Consider the following 19,756-nt stretch of genomic DNA (forward strand, 5'->3'; position numbering starts at 1 on the left):
ACTGTATCCCATGTGGGCTGAGTATTAGATCCTTCTCTACACTTTCCCTTTAAGAAATAGAGATAACCCAATCAGTTCCCCACTTTATCAAAATCTGTTTAAAATGTCAAAATTGTAGCCAATAATATCTACAAACCATTTTAATCCCTTTGAGAGTTAAACATATCTTTGCATCAATGTTAAACCATGCAGTCATATTTTATTCATCTTTTCCTCTAGCATAATCTAAAATGATGGCGACACTGGGAAACATCAGCCCAAGATATTCCATTTAAATAATCTTATTTTAATAAATGAAATCCGTTGAAAGACATGAAAAAGTTGCTAGACCGTGTTAAATTGCAGTGCATCCTAAAGCTGGGCTGAGTAGTTTCGAAAGTACAAAATACATTAATATTTTAAAGTGTTGACGGGGAAAAAAAGGCTACAAATATGAACCTTTAAAAACACATTAAAGTGAAGTTTGGAATAACAGTTTTACTATATAGAGTCTTGAAACTAGTGCTTTTTACTTTACTGAGAGGCTGGTAGAAAAGTTAAACAGCCTCCCAGCAGAAGTGGTAGAGGCCAATGCAGTGAGGGGATTTAAACTTGCATGAGGTATGTATTTGTTAATCCTGAATCTAAGATGAGACCAAGGATTGATGAAGGTCTGAGTCTTTACATCAGAAACATTGGCAGACTAAATGAGACGACTGGTTCTTATTTGCCATCAAATTCTGTGTTTCTATGCTAAATCTATAAGGATCACCTTTGCACTCCATGGGATGATATTCCTTAAAGTGACACTGCTCAGGTCCCACTGCAGGAATGCACCAAGACAGCCAAGTATGGTCCTCACATTCCTTAATTCGGAATTTCGAAGATTTAATCAATGAAATATAATATTTATTAATATTTCATCATATGCTAAGCATATGGATTGTCCTTAAAATGTTTTATGTCAGGATATCCATTAAGATATAGGAATCTATTTGTTAACCAATCCCAACGAGAAGTGCCAAGTGGTGTTGGAGAGCTCTAGGTGAATCAGGTATTTATGACAGCGATTGACTCTATACTCAGTACCATCTGCAGCGCAGATATTTGAATAACTCAACTAATTATAGAATTATATGCTTTCAATTTAGCTTTTTGGCTGTACTTTTGGATTGGTTGTATTTTATTTAATACCAATGAACATTTTTGGTTTGCTGGATATACAGCATTCTGTACTGAAATTCCGAATCGTGTGTCAACAAAGGTTATTTTAGCAATTTAAGTGACGGGGGCAGAATGCATGAAAGTTTACTCTGAATCCATACCTCATAAAAGTCACACTCTGTATCAGGGAGCCATAATTACATTTAATTTAACTTAAAAGAACTTTTGAAGCCTGGCTTTAAGATTTACAGAACTGTTGCAGATTTACAAAAGTGTAACATAGACTGAAAAATGTATCGTTATTTGATTTATGTGGCACACAACGCTCATTTGTTTAAAGGGAAAGTATAATTACTTTTAAACTGTGTTTAATCCTACTTTTGGGGTTAATCAATTGAAAATATAATGTTGCTTTTTATGGAAGTGTTTTTGACAGCTGAATATGTTTGTTTATGCATGAAGTTCTAATATAGTCTCTGGTACCCAAATAAAACCAAAAGTCTATATTTGCTCCATCAGGATCAATGTTTGAAAGGATTGTGTACTGTGTCGTAATGTCATTTTGACACCATGTATGTATATAAGACACAAATGTAGTATGTGCTTAATATATGATCTTGTATGTAAATATTATTTAGAATCCTCATGTTCCATGAAATATATTTTGTTTGGCAGGAAAGCACAGTACAAACTTTGTAAGTCGCTATGATCCGAGGTTTAACAGCTGGATACAACTACCACCCATGCAGGAAAGGTAGGTCTCATTAATAAGCTATATATATATATATGACATTGGTAAATAGCATAAACATATATATATATATATATACCCATCATGTTAATCTTTTTGTAAGCTATTGCTGTTTGTATTGATAATCAAAACAAGATATCCCCTAATCAATAGATGCAGAAAAAAATATAATACCAGCCCAAGTTCCATTATCCTCCATATAAGGCTACGCATTTTGTGATCACTTATATTGTATGTGTTGGACTGACATTACTTAAAAATAGAAAAAGTAGAGATTTTTGTTATCTAGTATGCCAGGGGGAACATATTAACTAAAGTATGCAAAATTGGCCTTACGTTGAAAAATAGAAATGCTTTTTTATTATGTTCTTATATAACTATTCCCATTTTATAGTAATAGATATAAAAATGTTATCTACTAATAGCATCTCCCATCTTTACTTTTATAAGGTTGTTTAATCTTACCCTGTACATTACGCTAAAAAGTAAAAAGGTCTAGTCCTCCAATGGCATTTGTATAAAATGTTAACATTCCAAAACTATAACATTTCACAAGTATTCTGTAATATATAATTTGATCTATAATTACAAGACAGTTGACATCCTAGTTCATTGTAATTGTCATCCTGTTCTGCCAAATCCACTCCAGTGTTTGTTTGGTACTCTTCTGAATTCATGTGTGCTGAAAAGATTCCCGACTACAAATATAAATGCATAGTCTCCGAATATAAGATAGATGATAATAGGACACAATTGTTTTTAAGAAAAAATACTGTACACAAAACATATTAGTAGATAACAATAACTAAGGAAGCCATTACTATCCAGAGTAGATAAGGCTTACAGCTTCTATTTCTGGAACGATTCCACACCTTGTTCATTAAATAGATCCATTAGGGAGTTTCGAGCCAAATTTCATTTACAGATTGTCATGTAAAAGTTCCATATTTTTTTTCTCCAAAAAAAAAAAAAAAAAAAGATAATTGGAGAAAAATTTTGATGATGTGGTTCTTTTAGTAAATTGGAAACAATGACCCTTGAAGGACCATAAGGATAGAGAATGTCAAGATCATTTATTATTGTTAAATTATCTTCTTCATTTTTCACTTTGTCATATGGACTTGCAGATCCTTTCAAAGGTAGTGATTACCACGAGAAAGCACTCTAAGCTTGTGTTAAGTCACATATATTAGGCAGGCTAATATGAGACTTCTTCCAAGAGAAGAATGCAAATAGGACCCATCCAAGTGAAATCGTACATACTCTTTTCTAGGAGAGCCAGTTTTTATGCATGCCGGCTGGAGAAGCACTTATACGTAATCGGGGGAAGGAATGAAACCGGTTATTTGTCGAGCGTGGAGTGTTACAATCTGGAGACCAACGAATGGCGTTACGTATCTTCATTGCCCCAGCCTCTGGCAGCTCACGCAGGAGCGGTACACAATGGCAAAATATACATATCCGGTATGAAACCTAAGAATCCTACAAAAAAAAATCATAGTTTAATTTTTTCTTTTTGTACTGTTGTGGTCTATTCAACAACTGCGAAGAGTGGATTGTAATTGGTCCAATCTGTTAACAAAATCAATATGTAATATGTATAATAATTTTAAATATCCACGTGAACATGTTCCATCTTACAAAGTGGATTTGTCAGCAAGATGAGACACAGAAAGCATCATATATGTTGTATCAGACATATGGTTATTCATATACTATATTTACCCACTTTCCTAAAGAAATCAGCTTACAGCTACTTCCAGTATAAACTTCAATCTGATCCTTTAGAAACATCATGAATGGAACTAAAGGATTTGGTACCCAAAGGCTAAGATAAAAAATCAACAACTTTTTTTTTAATTTGTTCCCGTTTCCTAGGTAGGGTGTGTGGTTATTACCCAATGTATTGATAATACAGTAATAAAATGTATTGTCTTATTCTGTCACTTCTGGTTTTCTCATACTGTAAGAAGTGTTGTGATGGTGATAATAAGAATAATAAGTAAATGTCATAATATGTTGTATCTGCAGGTGGTGTACATAATGGAGAATATGTCCAGTGGCTATATTGCTATGACCCAGTAATGGATGTTTGGGCCAGAAAGCAAGATATGAACACTAAAAGGGCAATCCATGCCTTAGCAGTAATGAATGATCGTCTGTATGCAATCGGAGGGAACCATTTAAAAGGTAAAACGTCTAGTAATCCTACTGAAAGTAGGATTGTACTTTAAAGCAAACTCACAGCGTGCTCAATGGTTTTGCTATTGATGTCATTTTAATATAAACCACAAATTCAGGGTATATTGAATTTAAATGGCTTGAAGACATCACGACCCCTTTGTCATAACAGCATCTAAACGTGTAGTTAGGTAGGGAGATCATTCATCCAGAATAATCCTCGTTTTATGTTGTTTTTGGCAACTGTGACCTGTAAAAGATCACATAGTTGGGTTCAAATCTAGCTGTTGTAAAAGGTGATTATTGAAATTAAAGATAGATTAAAAAAGTGGCCTGAAAATGTAAGATTCAATTCAAATTTAACATTACATTTTGTGTAATATATGTTATATCTGTTTTCAATATAAGTATTAAATATATGTAATTAGTAAAATCTACCAGTAAAGGCTTGCTACAAACATACCATTCCAGGCTGGTGGTGAGGACAGCGTAGATACACTTCTCTGTCTAATTACAAGTCCTATGACGCTCCACTAGATATTTTAAAACAAATGAAAAGTACTTTTTGCTAGCTGAGCTTCAGTAGAGTAGTGTTGGACAGCTTCTACTTTAGACTGACAAGACTTCCCACTGCCTGGCCCATAATGAACATCATGTATATTATGTCTCAAAGTTGTATGGATAAATATCAGTACATAATGTACATTAACTTTCCAGCACTATATAAAACCAATGTTTGCATCTATCCTCTATGTAGGCTTTTCCCATCTTGATGTCATGCTTGTGGAGTGTTATGACCCAAAAGGAGATCAGTGGAATATTTTACAGACGCCTATTTTGGAAGGTCGCAGTGGTCCAGGGTGCGCAGTTCTAGATGATAGGTTCTATCTTGTTGGAGGTTACAGCTGGAGTATGGTATGTGTCAATTTAAGGATTACCCAGTAGCTCTTGTTTGTTAATAAACATACAATTCTTCATCCATCCAGCTGATTGGGATCATACATTGAAAATCAATTTTTGATATTTAGGGCAAGAGACAGAAAAAATAAAATTGACAAACTGTGTGAAAAGAAAAGGTCATGATGCCACCATTCATGGATTTCTAGAAAATAATAATAGAGAATTAAATCCAGTTATTATTCTGTTGTGCTGCAATATCCCTTTGTCTCTGAAAGACAGGTGACAAGGAAAAAAAAATCTACAATCTCCAATTAGAGTTCTGTAATTTTTTTAAAGCTCCTAAATCCCCATACACCATCCCAGAGAGGTTGGGTTCAAGACCAAAATGTAGACTTTCTGATGTGCTAGTGAATGCAAAGGGTAGAGCATAGGAAGGCATTGGGGGCTTCATTTAGCGTAAAATATAAGTCAAAGTCAAGAACTTAAACTGATATCGTTACAGCAAATCTGAGAGCATAGGAAGCTGCAAATGATTTCTGGATATCCCAACTTTTACCATGGGTATCACTGAACCTGCTAACTGCACCTATGATCAAGCAGGGGTTGCCACAAATCTTGTCTGGCTCCAATACCATTAAATAACATAATAAGGGTAAATTATGGTTATTTAGCGAAATGACAATTTTAGCAGAGGTAATGTTTTCAGATGTATAGTCCTAAAACTCATATGGCTTTTTAAATTATTTTCACTTACAGCTAAAGTTTCTTGTAAGTAGCATTTACACTGCACTGGTGTATAATAGCAGTCATTTATTGGCCACCTTTTATTTTATTATTATTTTTATAAAATATTCTGCAGCACTGAACAAATGTTGTAATTTATTCCCAAAACCAAAGTTTTCATGATTGCTGTGATGGTCTTTTGTTTTTAGGGAGCGTACAAGTCTTCGACTATTTGTTACAGTCCCGAAAAGGCAAGTTGGACAGAACTGGAAGGGGATGTTGCTGAACCATTAGCAGGACCTGCCTGCGCGACGGTCATACTGCCAGCTTGTGTCCCCTATAACAAGTAGCATTAGGACATTGCAGGACTTACTTCGTTTGCTGAACTTCTCTAAGTGGATTTATGACTTTTAAAAGCAAGGAAGAAATTAATGTTTCGAAGATTTCTCAACAGTGAAACTTACCATCTGACCTGAAACAACTGAATGCCTGACACTGGTAATACATTTTACCGCTTTTTAGTAATGAACACACATGCTTATAGTGTGAGTAGAGCAATGGTATAACTTCACTTTATTATAGCGGTCGAAGTCATGTGATGTGATGATCTGCATCGCTTTATACCAAGTTCTGCCCTCCCAAGGGAATGTTGACATTTGTTTTCCCGTGCCCTTCATCTGTATTGTTGTGGACGCCTTCAAAACCCCAATGTCTGAGCAAACCTCACCTGATCTATGCAGACAAGAATTACTGGAAACCATGCAAACACGTATAGAATGTTGATAACTTTGTCTGTCTATGAACATTCTATAATGTACAGTTGAACTACTGTAACGATCCACTTATTGTTTTTTGAACAATACACTACTTAGTATTATTATGCTAACTTGTAATATGTATATATATATATATATATATATATATATATATATATATATATATATCATATATACATATAATGCATCACCATGTTCCAAATAGCCTAAAAAAAAATCCATGCTTCAAAATATTAATCATATGAAATCAAATGATGTTTCCAACCTTTTTTCAGTAGTATTGTAATGTAAAAGAATAGTTCAAACCTATGATGTCAGTGGAGTAGGTGTAGACTAACACCAGTGCAAATGGTTTTTAAGTTTGTTAATATCACAAGACATTTTACTCTTTTAATAGGGACATATTATTTTGGAGTCAGAGATGTTTTAGGCATTTTCATAAAGCTCATCTAATTCAGAATATGTTAGAAACAAATCAATACTCTTGATGGCTTGAGAGATCAAACATGCGTATGGTAAGCGCCTGTATTGGATATGAGGTGTGTGTACGGAGCAGGTATGGGGAATTATTATAATTGCTGTGGCTTGCCAGTTAGCACGGATATGCCCATGGGCAGGAACTTTCCAGGGCAGCCTACCCCGAGTTCTGTGGGAAAGGGCTAGCTGTGCATAGGGGCTGGTATAGCCCAAGACAGTATTAATAGTAGGTAATGGGCTTTGCTAAACACCACTTGACTTACCCATAGAAAGAGAGAAGAGACACAGGGAAGCAGCACTTAGCCTGGAGACTCTGGGTCAAACCCAGTGAGTTCTCGGGTATGCCTCATTTCCAGTGCTACCACATAAAGTGCAATTTCTATACAGAAACCTGCTAATAATGGACCTTTTCTATTCAAGCACAAAGAATAATGTTAAGACTGATCTTTATTTATTAACATTCTCCATAACTGCAACAAGATCATATAACATGTTACAGCATTTCCATAATAGTGTGGGGTTTTTTTTGCATTATTGGCAGTGTGTATCTGTTTCCAGACATAAGCGTTTGGGTGTATGTGGCTCTGCATGTGCCCTCGTTGCTCTCTTCTTATTTAATATCCTCTCAATTTGATTTCACACAATAATCTACCCCCCATCTGTTCTTCATATATAAAATGTTATTATGTGCATAAAGTGCATATATTCCCCACTTTTACAAGTACAGAGCAAAATAATTTTTACCTACAGGATTCCGCATGCACACAAATTGTACAGGTTGAAGGAAAGATATAATTTAATAGGCAGAGGGCCATGAAGTATTAATAGGTTCAACATCAGGATGTAATCTCAATGTTAGTCGTGCGTTCTTGTGAATCAACCTCTATGTGCTGCTTACTCCTCGGTTGCTGTAAAACATCTGATTAGAAATTATCTTGAGGATATTTTTGCCAGAGGTTCAATACGGAACATAATCACACGAAGCTAATTCCAAATGACTATTTATTAAAATGTAGACCCTCATCTGTATGATTATTATATTTTTTATCGTATTTTGAGGATTCCTCTTTTATGTTTTGATTTACTGGTTTCCGGATTAAGGATTTTCAGCAAAGTGGCTCTGTGCAAAATGTAAAATAGACAATCGTTTCTCACTTCTTCCGATTGAGGATTTTATTCTAATACAAGTTTATAAAACCTGTTAAATGGAACCCAACTTAAGAATCTTTCTTATCACATATTCTTTATCATTTAAATAGGTAACATGTATCATTTCACCCCCAATATCCTTTAAATTAAATTAAACATTGCTGCCAAGAATTCAGCCATCGTTCCACTGCCACTAGCTAGAAGCATAATTTGTACTGAATCAGTAGCCATTCGCCACTATTTTGGGCAAACCTCAAATTATGTTTTTTTTCCCCATAGCTGTATTATGAAGGGGAAAAAACAGGGATTCTGATTGTTCAATTCTTTTTTTTAAGCTGAGGAGTTTATTGGCAAAAGAAACGACTGGCTAGATTCAATGGCGGAAATAAATTGATTAGAAATAATTGAATAGCAATCCAATAGCAATGTAAAAATTGAGATAAAACCAGTAAAACATTTTATTTTGGCCAGTGAATGAATCTGGGCTAATATATCTACTTTTAGTTAAAGTTTTTTTCTGTTGAAATATCTTGGAGGATTGCTATTTAGTTACTTGTGATAGATTTATATGTGGCATTGAATCTGGCCCAATATATCACTCTTTTAATAAAATTGTACTTCGTTACTTTAAGTTTAGCATTGTTATTCAAGAGCCTGGTATCTTTGTTAAAGCACCTCTGTGTCAGTAGCTGGCTGAACTCAACATCGGGTTTTACAGTAATACAGAAAACAGCGGTTGTGAATGCACACGAGAGAGCCCGGCCCAACTAGTAGGTCTCCTTGTGTTGGCAAATATGTTTATAGCTGTCATATGAAAAAACTCCTAGAGCCGGGCCTTCTCTTACGTTACTGTTGTCTGACAGATATAACAGTATATTCTGAATTTCTACGGTTCCATACATACTGTACGTATACGCAATCTCATTAATTTCAGCTCTGGCACTTTCCTAATAAACTTTCTTGCCTTTCATAAACTTGTAAACCTTTACACGTTACAATGCCAGTATATACACTTAGCTTGCAGGTTTTTTTCGGCCATTTTGAATTCCTGGTCCCAAATAGAGCAAAATTATGAAATTACACAGTTCTAATATGTCTTAAGCCTTCAAGAGCCAAAGCGGTTAACAAACCATTGCTTTCAAAAGATGGAATGATCTCTACTCAAAAAAATAAAGAAGAGACCTCTGATGTTTAATCTCTTTCTGCAATTTAACATTGAAAGTTACATACCAGGAGAGTGTAAAATTTAATATTTCCATTACAATATCCACTGGCATTATTTATTAAATAATACCTTATTTTGCCACTTAACTGCCAAAGAGGCAGAAACATGTTGAGCTTCATTGCCTACCCCACATAAAAGAACTGGAAATTGTGTATGTTTAAATGCCCTCTTACTATTACTACTGTAAAGTGCAATCTATGTTGTTTTTGTATTGTGTGATAATAAGAGAAATTACCTTTTTTTATCCCAAGGATTCCAATTTCCTTGTAAAATAAGACATTGGGAAATATAGATTATTTTTTTTCATTGGAAGGAACATGCAAAAGCAATTTGCTCCAGCACAAAATGAGGCATCCCTGCTTAGTATTAAAATTGGCAGAAGACCCGTCTCAAAACGATTTACGGCAGCTGTCACCTGACTTGTCTAACGAAATGTGCAATCTTCTGAATTCTAACTTTAAATGGCTGTTTGTTGTCTTTTGAATGGTTCTTTTTTTTTTTTTTACCATAGTAATTTAAAGCTTTCTATCTTTCAAGAAGGCATGACCACGGAAAGCAGTGTTATTGAACAAATCATAAAACGGATGTAAATTTTGTACAGTATCAGAATGTATAAATTGAGCTTGCTTGTAGGAAGAAAACTTTAAATAAAACTTTATGTAACAATTCATCTACTTGCACTGGTCTTTTCTTTTAACTTTTCACATATTTTCATAATTTTGTGCATTGTCCTGTGTTTAAATGAGTTAAAAACAGGTCTATGTAATATACAACGCTGGGCAGTACACTGAAAATCGCTGCATTTTGACACTTTTGTACCAATGACAGCATGCCACAAATGACACTTACCGAAATGTTATGTGTGTTGTGCGTGAAGACTGTAAGCGCAAAATGTTTTCTGTGTTATGGATCAAATGGCTACATGTCTTACGTCGGCACTCTGACATATTGTTCAAAATTTCGGAGGAGCCTTTCGCTGTTCTCATAGAAAACAACTACATTTCTAGCTGTGTGACATAACTTCAAAGGGTTTTCTAGTTATCAATTAGCCTTTTAAACTTAGATTAATGTGCTATTGGAACAAAGGAGTGATTGGAGAGATAAGGGGCCTCTGCACGCCTATGAAGATATTCCATTGAAAATCTTTCAAAAACAAGGACATTTCTAAGTGACTCCAAACTTACTTTTGGTAGTGTATGTCGGTGGAGAAGGAAGTAGGTTTGTTCCGCACAAGTTTTTCCAGGGTGGAAAAAATAGTCACATATTTAGTAATGATGGAATAATATATTAACTTGTATGTGACCGGAAATGTTGTGAGATCAATGGTTGCTGTTCCCAAACCCTATTTGGTCTATACGGTATTTTAATGTTTTACATAAATGGAGTAGTTACTTATCTAACATACTAATGTATGATATGATAGAAATAACAGTTTCATATCAGGTGCTCCTGCACAAAGGCTAAAAACACATTAATTACAAAAAATTATTTTTTGTAATTGTTGAATGTTTGAAACAAGCTCGCCTGAGAAGAAATGCAATGCTCACTGGAGGACTATGGGAAATGAAGGCTAATTCGCATGGCATGCTCGGATTATGGAGGTGGATGAGATGTCAGTACTACAAGATCATATAGAAAGAATGGGAAAGAAATATTCTGGAAAATTGTGTTAAATAACACCATTTACTAGTACCGATAGGCAGGGCTGGTGGAAGGATTTTCATCACCCTTTGTGACAAAAAAAAAATCATTAAAAGTTTCTTCAAGAGACATGATAAGTACAAATTTTTTTCAGTGTTGCCCGATTCCAAATGTGTCGTATTTGGGGGTCCGTTTTATGTAGTATTTCAACATTCATTGCAAGAGGATAACTTCTCCTGCTTTTAATGAGAACTTCATAAGGCCAGCACGGTTTAGCTGGAGTAAAAGTGTGGACCTCTGGTCTATCCGGAGGCAGCCCTCTCAAAGAGGGAAGGTTTGCAAATAAAGCTGTAGATTCACCGAACGTAGCCTAAGGCGCCGGTGTAGTTCACAGGGGAGAAGTGTCTGGTGATGGAAATGATATAACAGAGAACATGTGAAAATTCTGATCTTCTCATTATTTTGGGTAAATGATAAATGATTGGCTGTGAAAATGTCCTATAGTGGCCAGACAATATGCGGTGTATAAAACCAGAGGACAAGTCCAGAGGAGCAGAAGTCCTAATATATGTACATATACATGTAAGCGATATACTGTACCTAAACTATTTTAATTTAAATTGTTAGTTTAATTAAATAAAATATTATATTTTTATATGATTGGTAAGGATACGAACACAACTCCAAATCAAAATGGGGTTTTTAAATTGGGGTTATTAAAAAAAAATAGAATCTATCGTATATATAAATCAATGTAAAGTGATTGTGTATAGAACAGATACATTGTGTGCTAATGCTGCAGCCTTTGCGCTCAAGGATGTCATATTTTTTAGCTAATACTTTACACCTGCAATAAGGATTCTGCTAATCTTCAACAAAGATGCTGAACTGTGGAACCGAAGCTTATTTCTTGGACCTTGTCAGATATATTCTGTGCATGTCACTGTTCCACACCAATTACATAATTCAGAGGATGCTTTCATGCACAGCTTTGGACCCTTATGCATAAGCCATTTCTGATGAAACCAAAATTAAAATCTGACTGACGGAAATCTCAGTAATCCTGAAAATGGAAACTCAAATAGTTTACAGAAATGGGAAAAAAAAGACTTGTTTTAAAATTACTTATGCAGGATTAATCCCCTCCTCCCTGGTTGAATGAATATGCCATACTTTGCTTAATAAAGCTTACATGAATTGCAAAGTAAACTCTGCAAACTTGTGAAACTCTTATCTCAGTCCTTCACCATTGCACAAAGCACTGAACACACTTACAAGATGTAAAAAAAGGGGTTTTCTATAACTTTACCAGTTGCTATTGATCACCGTTTCATATAGTATATACATTTAACCATTGGATACCCAAGACAATGGTTTGTGATTCGTTCCAGACTTCCTACCGTTCCTTACCTATCACATAACAAATACTTGAAATCCATCAGTAAAGAATAAAACAGCTGCCTGCGCTATGTTCGACAGAGACTGGTGGTGACTGAGGTGGCGCAGACAAATGTCTAGGATGGATACCCAACAAGGCCGGACTGGGGATGGCTAAACAGCCCTTTAAGGCCAGCGGCTGTCAAATGATGTATATGGGAATGCACATTATGGTTTTATACTCCTGCCGGTTGCGGCACACTGCAGGCCTGATTTGCCACTGAAGTGTAAGTATTGATAAGTACGCAGCCCTATCGGCCACTGGCCCACTAGGCATTTGGCCAGTGTGCTGAAAGACCAGTCTTGGCCTGATACTCAAGGTGAATAATTCATTCTACTAAGAGAGTTTGTTTCAAGGTAAAGATCATTAAATTGTAATTTTTGGCAACTAAATAGGGAAGTAGTTATTTATTGAGGTTCTGCTGTACATGACAAAGAACTCAGATTTAGACCCTAGCTCAAAAATCAAAAGAAACGGAATCTAGAGGCAGTTAATTGATGTAATTACTGGGTTTTGTTTTATGGGCTCTGTGACAACATGGAGCCTCTATCAATCGCTTATGCATGGAGAACCTGAAAGTTGGCTGTTGATTAACTAAACAATCAGAAGTTGCATACAATCAGAAGATAGGTTGTTGTTGTGTCCCACACGCTTCAAAAAAAGAAAAGACGTGCTTTTACTTATGATTACTGTATTGACTTTTTTTGTTAGCTTTTCCTATCTAAAGGGCTTGTGTTGTGCTTAAGAAAGTTATTTTGTGTGCAGAAGCTAAATGAAAGTCCAACAGGTTCCGTTTCAAGAATTGGTGAAATCCATCTGGATTTTATGTATGCTGATTTGAAGTCCTAAATTTTTCTAAGCTCTCTGCTGGGTTGTCTCCTATAACAGCCAGCATTTCCTTTGAAGGCGAGTCCTAGAGTTTAGACTGTGTGAAATGACACCCTAATTACACAATTTGTCTTTAGCCAAGACATAGACCACGGTATATCCCATTACAGCAATGCATTCCTCGTTACCGCCATGTGTGCAGCTGGCACAAATTAGTGTTGCCAACTCTTATGTGCGTTGGTCATTTTCTAAATGTGAATGATGCTGTTTGTATGCTTTATATGGGAATTAAATAACATTTACTGCATGTAAGTTAGAGCATGTATTTATTGTTATTGGAAAACAAGAATTCTGTTTAGTTTTACTAATTCCTTAACTCTCCCTGCTGAAACCAGGAAACATCAGTATCTAATTTTATTGCATATCCTCTTAAGTCACTGAAGTAGAAGCCGATGGCAAGCAAAGCAAAAGTGTTTAGATCATACTAGGGCTGCAACTAACGATTATTTTAATAATCGATTAGTTGGCCGATTATTTTTTCGATTAATCGATTAATCGGATAAAAAAAACAATATGCAAATTTTTTGTTTATTTAAAATAATTTAATGACCTGGATGTTAAAAAACAACTTAAAATTTACATTAACATTCTTATTTTGTTATGATGTAATAAAAAAACAATTTTCAAAGTACAAAAACCCAAACACAATATTTATGAAACAAAATAACCCCAAACATTCTGAAAAGAGGTGGACTATTACTGTTCAAGAAACTTTGCACCCAGCACTTTGCACCTGGCACTTTGCACCCGGCACTTTGCACCCAGCCCTGGCACTTTGCACCCAGCACTTTGCCCCACCCCTGGCACTTTGCACCCGGCACTTTGCCCCGGCCCTGGCACTTTGCACCCAGAACTTTGCACCCAGCACTTTGCACCCAGCCCTGGCACTTTGCACCCAGAACTTTGCACCCAGCCCTGACACTTTGCACCCAGCCCTGGCACTTTGCACCCAGCCCTGGCACTTTGCACCCAGCACTTTGCACCCGGCACTTTGCACCCAGCCCTGGCACTTTGCACCCAGCCCCAGCCCTGGCACTTTGCACCCAGCCCTGGCACTTTGCACCCAGCCCTGGCACTTTGCACCCAGAACTTTGCACCCAGCCCTGGCACTTTGCACCCAGCCCTGGCACTTTGCACCCAGCACTGGCACTTTGCACCCAGAACTTTGCACCCAGCCCTGGCACTTTGCACCCAGCCCTGGCACTTTGCACCCAGCCCTGGCACTTTGCACTGTGCCCCTGCACCCAGTCTCCAACTCTGCCCTGCACCCAGCCCTGCCCCCACATTCTGCCCTGCCCCCACACTCACACCCTGCACCCACTCTGCTCTGCACCCACACTCACACTCTGCCCTGCACCCAGTCTCCAACTCTGCCCTGCACCCCCACCCCCACTCTGCCCTGCACCCAGTCTCCTGCCCTGCCCCCACACTCACACCCTGCCCTGAATAGCAGCTCATTACCAAGCCACGGACACTGCTTTGATGTCTAGGTGGGTGAGCGTTCTACCCACTCCCCACCCATTTTCCATCTCATTAAGTTCAAGTCACACCCCTTTTTGGATGCTTGAATATGGATCCGGGAGGGGAGAACTTTAGGAAAGCATACCTGGGAGGTACTAAGGTATAATGATATACCATATGTGGACAAACGTATTGGGGCACACCTCTTAATTATTGAATTCAGGTGTTTTTAATCAGACACATTGCCACAGGCGTACAAAATGAAGCACCTAGTCATGCAGTCTGCATTTACAAACATTTATGAAAAGAGTGGGTGATTCTGAAGAGCTCAGTGATTTCAAGCCTGGTACTGCGATAGGATGCAACCCTTGCAATAAGGTAGTTTCTGAAATTTCATCCTTGCTAGATATTCAACAGTCAACTGTAAGTGGTATTATTGGACAGTGGAAGCGTTTAGGAATAGCAGCAGCAGAAGACCATGTAAAGTCACAGAGCAGGGTCACCGAGTGGTAAGGAGCGTGGTGTGTAAAAGTTGCCAACGCTCTGCTGATTCCATGGCTGAAGAATTCCAAACTTCCACTGGCATTAATATCAGCAAAAATACTGTCCGACGAGAGCTTCATGCAGCTGCAGCTAAGAATAATGCAAAACGTCGGTGTAAAGCACGCCGTCACTGGACTCTGGAGCAGCGGAAACCTGTTCTGTGGAGTGACGAATCACACTTCTCTGTTTGGCAGTCTGATGAGTCTGGGTTTGGCTGATGGCAGGAGAAAGTTACCTGCCTGACTGCACTGTGCCAACCGTAAAGTTTGGTGGAGGAGGGATAAAGGTACTGGGCTGTTTTTCAGGGGTTAACGCTTCAGCATACCAAGACATTTTGGGCAATGCTTTGCTTCCAACTAGAGGACTGCATTGGGATGCGGGTCCCGAGAGATGCGGGTGGTCTTGCTGGTGTTGCGGGCGGGAGCGGACGGTCAGACACTGTATCTGCGGGTCCCGGTAATCCTGCGCAGTCCTGCAAGGCTCCCTCACAGCGTCTCTTCTCTTGTCCTGCCCAGAAACCCAGCGGAGTCACGTGATGTGACGTCACTTCCCATGACTCCGCCTTGTTCCTGGGCGGAGCAAGAGAAGAGACGCTGTGAGGGAGCAACACAAAGGCAGCCTTGTGGGACTGCGCGGAAAATCTGCAGATAAGGGGGTGGGCGGGATTGGAACACACATTGCAGGAGCGGGCGGGATTGGACAAAAAAATCAGCGGGAGTGGGATTTAAAAAACAGTCCCGTGCAGGGCTCTACTTTCAACTTTGTGGGAACAGTTTGGGGAAGGCCCTTTTGTATTCCAGTATGGCTGTGCCCCAGTGAACAAATTAAGGTCCATAAAGACATGGTTGGATGAGTTTGGTATGGAAGAACTTGACTGGCCCATACAGAGCCCTGACCTCAACCCCACTGAACACCTTTGGGATAAACTAGAATGGAGATTGCGAGCCAGACCTTCTCATCCAACATCCAAGAAGAGTGGAAGGTAATATAGCTACATATTAATATCTATATATTTAGAATACAAAGTCCCTGTTGGGGTAATGGTTAGGTGTCTCAATACCTTTGTCCCTAGAGTGTATATTTTTAAATTTGGTGCTCATTTTGTGTGTGTGTTTAAGCACATAACCTTGTGCCATTCGTGTCAGATTTTGAAGTGGTTTGTACAAAATACATTGTGACAAATACATCGTTTTTCAATAATATTGGCGTCAGCTGCATTTCACTGTTGTCTGTAGGATTGAAGCGATTAATTGAAGTAGATTTGGGTGTTAACATTACTGTCTCTGTAAGTAAATTAAACAATGGACACAATGTTTGCAAATGGAGGAGAGCTTCTTGGTGTGTATATATCATACATCCCTGTGATTTTAGCGGCGGATGCCATTCTGCACCTCCGCAGGAGTGCAATAAGTGATGCGATAAACCAGGAAATTAGAAGAATGTAAATTCTCGCAAAGGAATTGCACGCTGGGGGAAAAATTGCTTTCTCATGCTTATATTTTTTTCATGGAAATAATTCACCTGCCTCCTAAAATCAAATTGTTAAATGGCTTGGTGGGAGAGCATAACCTGAAAATGATATGCTGCTGGACTCAGATATATCAGCAGAGTAATCTCTCTCTTTTTTGCAAGGAATAGACACGCTGTTTTCTGGATAGATATCTGCTGTATGGCATCCATCTGTATTAACCAGCTCACTGCAAGGCCTGCTATACACTGTGCATTACAATCTAACATATAGTTGTTTCAGACTTCACTGGCACCAGATGGGTTAATAGTCTGTCTCCAAATATTCCTATACAACCATAAAAAAATAGCATCTTTCTTGAAGTGCAAATCCAATTTCCTAATTGAATATTCTATGGATTCAGGTATTTATTAAACATAACTGATATTATTACAAAACTGGCAAAAAAATCCTTAAAGTGTAGATAAATGGCTTGGATTTATTCTCTCAGCTCTTTTACGGTAAGGTGAATCATGGGAGGTTTTCTCTAAACTAAGAAGAATTATTATCAGATTATTTCAATTATTTGAAATAATTGTTGAACCCTTACATTTGACAGCATATATCTCTGCAGACAGTACTAAATTAACTAATAAAATGATCTCTTGACTAATGGAACATATAAGTAATTTTTTCTTGACGGTTAATGACCATAGACATATGGGCTTGCATTGAAGCAGTTGAGTGGAATCCCGCTGAAAAGAGGAAGGGTTAATGTCTGCTCAGAATATGTCACGGGGTCAGGTAGCAGGGGAGGATCCAACTATGCAGATATATGGACGTAGCGTAGTCCGGTCAAAAGTGCAACGGCAAACAGCGAGGTCAAAAACGTATCCGAGGTCGAGGCAGGCAGATAAGAGGCAACACGGTATAACAGGTCCGAGGTCGAGGCAGGCAGATAAGAGGCAAAACGGTATAACAGGTCCGAGGTCGAGGCAGGCAGATCAGAATCGTAGTCAAAGAGCAGGCAAGGGTCGGTACACAAGGCAAGGTAATATCATAAAGCACAGCACACCCCAAAAAGCAATAAACTTTGAACGGGTAAAGCAGATAAAACAAATGGCCTTTAAATAGGAAACCGTCTACTCACAATGAGGCCGTGGCGTGCCGTGCGCGGCGTGCGTGACGTCATCGCGGCAGTGGTCCGATCCGCGATCCCGGTGGGGGAAGGTGGTGACGCGCCTGCTCGTCCCTGGCGAGCAGGCGCAAGCCCGAGTGAGGCCGTGGAGGCAGGACTTCCCTGCCGGCGTCCGGTTGCGGCGGCGGTGAAGCCGCGACCTCGCTGCGACCGTACGGCGTCGGCGGCATTGACGGGCGCGCCGCGGCAGGATGGAGGGAGCTGCCGCGAGCACGCGAGGTAAGTGCCGCGGCGGCTCCCGTGACAGAATATATGTTATGTACTTTCATGCCATGCAAGATCATTTTCTCCTTTTGTTTCACTTCACTGAACAAGCTTCATTACGATACTTATTGCAGCATTCACAAACCCAGTCAACTAGCTGAGCTACACCTCTTAACATTACAATATTGATGTTTTTTTTCCCACATACATATGGCATGGTTAAAATTCCCACTGAGTCTTTACGTCAAAATAAGCCGATGTTAGGAAATCTCTCATCTTATTATCACTAATAAAGAGTAACAAAGGATATCTGACTCCAGCTACAAGCGCAGTCAGCACCACATAAACAAAAAAGCATTAATGGTAAAGTGCTAGGTAACAACACTCTTCTCTGAAAGCTTAACCCATTCACTTGCACAGCTTAACAAAATTGTATTAGCCTCGGTCTGCTCATTAAAGATAATAGATTTATTGAATAAAAAATCATGACATTCAACACATGCAATTAACCAAGATGTTCTATGACTCTGCGAAAAAAAAGGTGCCCAAAAATAAATATATTGATGACATAGAACATCATGAAGAAAGTAGCGTTGTGAACAGGAGCCGGTTCCTGGTGCAGTGGACTGTCTCACACCCAAGGCAGTGTTTGGGAACCGGCATTCACCATCCCCAGGTCAGAAGTCTCATGCGATCACACGAGTCTTTCTTGATGAGTTAAAACTTCCATCACCCTCAAATAGGAGTGATGGGAGTTGTACCCCCTGAGTGCAAGAGAGAACTAAAAGGATGGCATACTTGAGAAAATGTATCTTTGTCCCTACTGTTTGTACAGTGTGTATTTTGAAATTTAACCTTTTATTTTCAGCGTGCCCACCCTGCCCTGTTCTGTGTGTTGTTGTGCAGTGACATGAGCTTGTCATGTAGTGGGCCCTGTAGATTTAAAATAATACACAAAAACAAAATATACAAAAACCTATGCCTGAATTCATTTTGATAGGTATTTCCTAGGAAGCATGGAAAGTTTGGTGAAAAAAGAACAACAAAAACTAATGTTACAGCTCCTTTTGCCAGGGATTGGTTATGAGGTATGCGTTTCACTATATGATATATGTGTTTCACTATATGATATATACGTTTCAGTATATGATATATGCATTTCAGTATATGATATATGCGTTTCACTATATGATATATGTGAGATAAAAACTGAAATAATGTCCCTAACGGCGCCTCATAATTGGTGACCAAATGGTTGCATAAGTATCAAAATGCTCCTTGTGAAATACTTGTCTTCTCTTATATATATATAAACTTGTGTGCGGGTATTTTGAGCTGTGGGCTGCTAAACAGTCCCAAATGAGACAGCGTCACAAATAAAATTTGGGAAAGAGAACATGTTTGTTTTCCCTGTAACTTCCAAAATCCATAGAACCTATACATCTGGGGATGCATTTTTGTGGAGGTATTTTGAGCTGATAGGCTGCTAAACAGTCCCAAATGAAATATAGGCTTCAGAAAATACAGTTTGGGTTTTTCTGCAGTTGCATGTAATCTGTGCATTCAATTCTAAGAAATATGGAAAGTTTGGAAAAAATAAATCCCCATGCC

The 19,756-nt window shown here is 38.3% G+C and overlaps 1 protein-coding gene across 1 annotated transcript in view; it reads left to right on the forward strand.

Moving 5' to 3' along the window:
• The window catches only part of LOC149287786 (kelch-like protein 14), a 30,108-nt gene extending 24,060 nt beyond the window's left edge, over nt 1-6,048 (forward strand). Inside the window, exons 4-8 of the mRNA XM_089492472.1 lie at nt 1,819-1,897; nt 3,168-3,358; nt 3,926-4,084; nt 4,833-4,990; nt 5,908-6,048. Coding sequence (XP_089348598.1) covers nt 1,819-1,897; nt 3,168-3,358; nt 3,926-4,084; nt 4,833-4,990; nt 5,908-6,048 — 728 coding nt within the window. The remainder of the gene's footprint in view (nt 1-1,818; nt 1,898-3,167; nt 3,359-3,925; nt 4,085-4,832; nt 4,991-5,907) is intronic.
• Nucleotides 6,049-19,756: the final 13,708 nt, after the last annotated feature.

The sequence above is a fragment of the Sceloporus occidentalis genome, unplaced genomic scaffold (assembly GCF_023333645.1).
Source record: "Sceloporus occidentalis isolate IW3139 unplaced genomic scaffold, rSceOcc1.0.p SCAF_56, whole genome shotgun sequence".
Taxonomy (NCBI): Eukaryota; Metazoa; Chordata; class Lepidosauria; order Squamata; family Phrynosomatidae; genus Sceloporus; species Sceloporus occidentalis.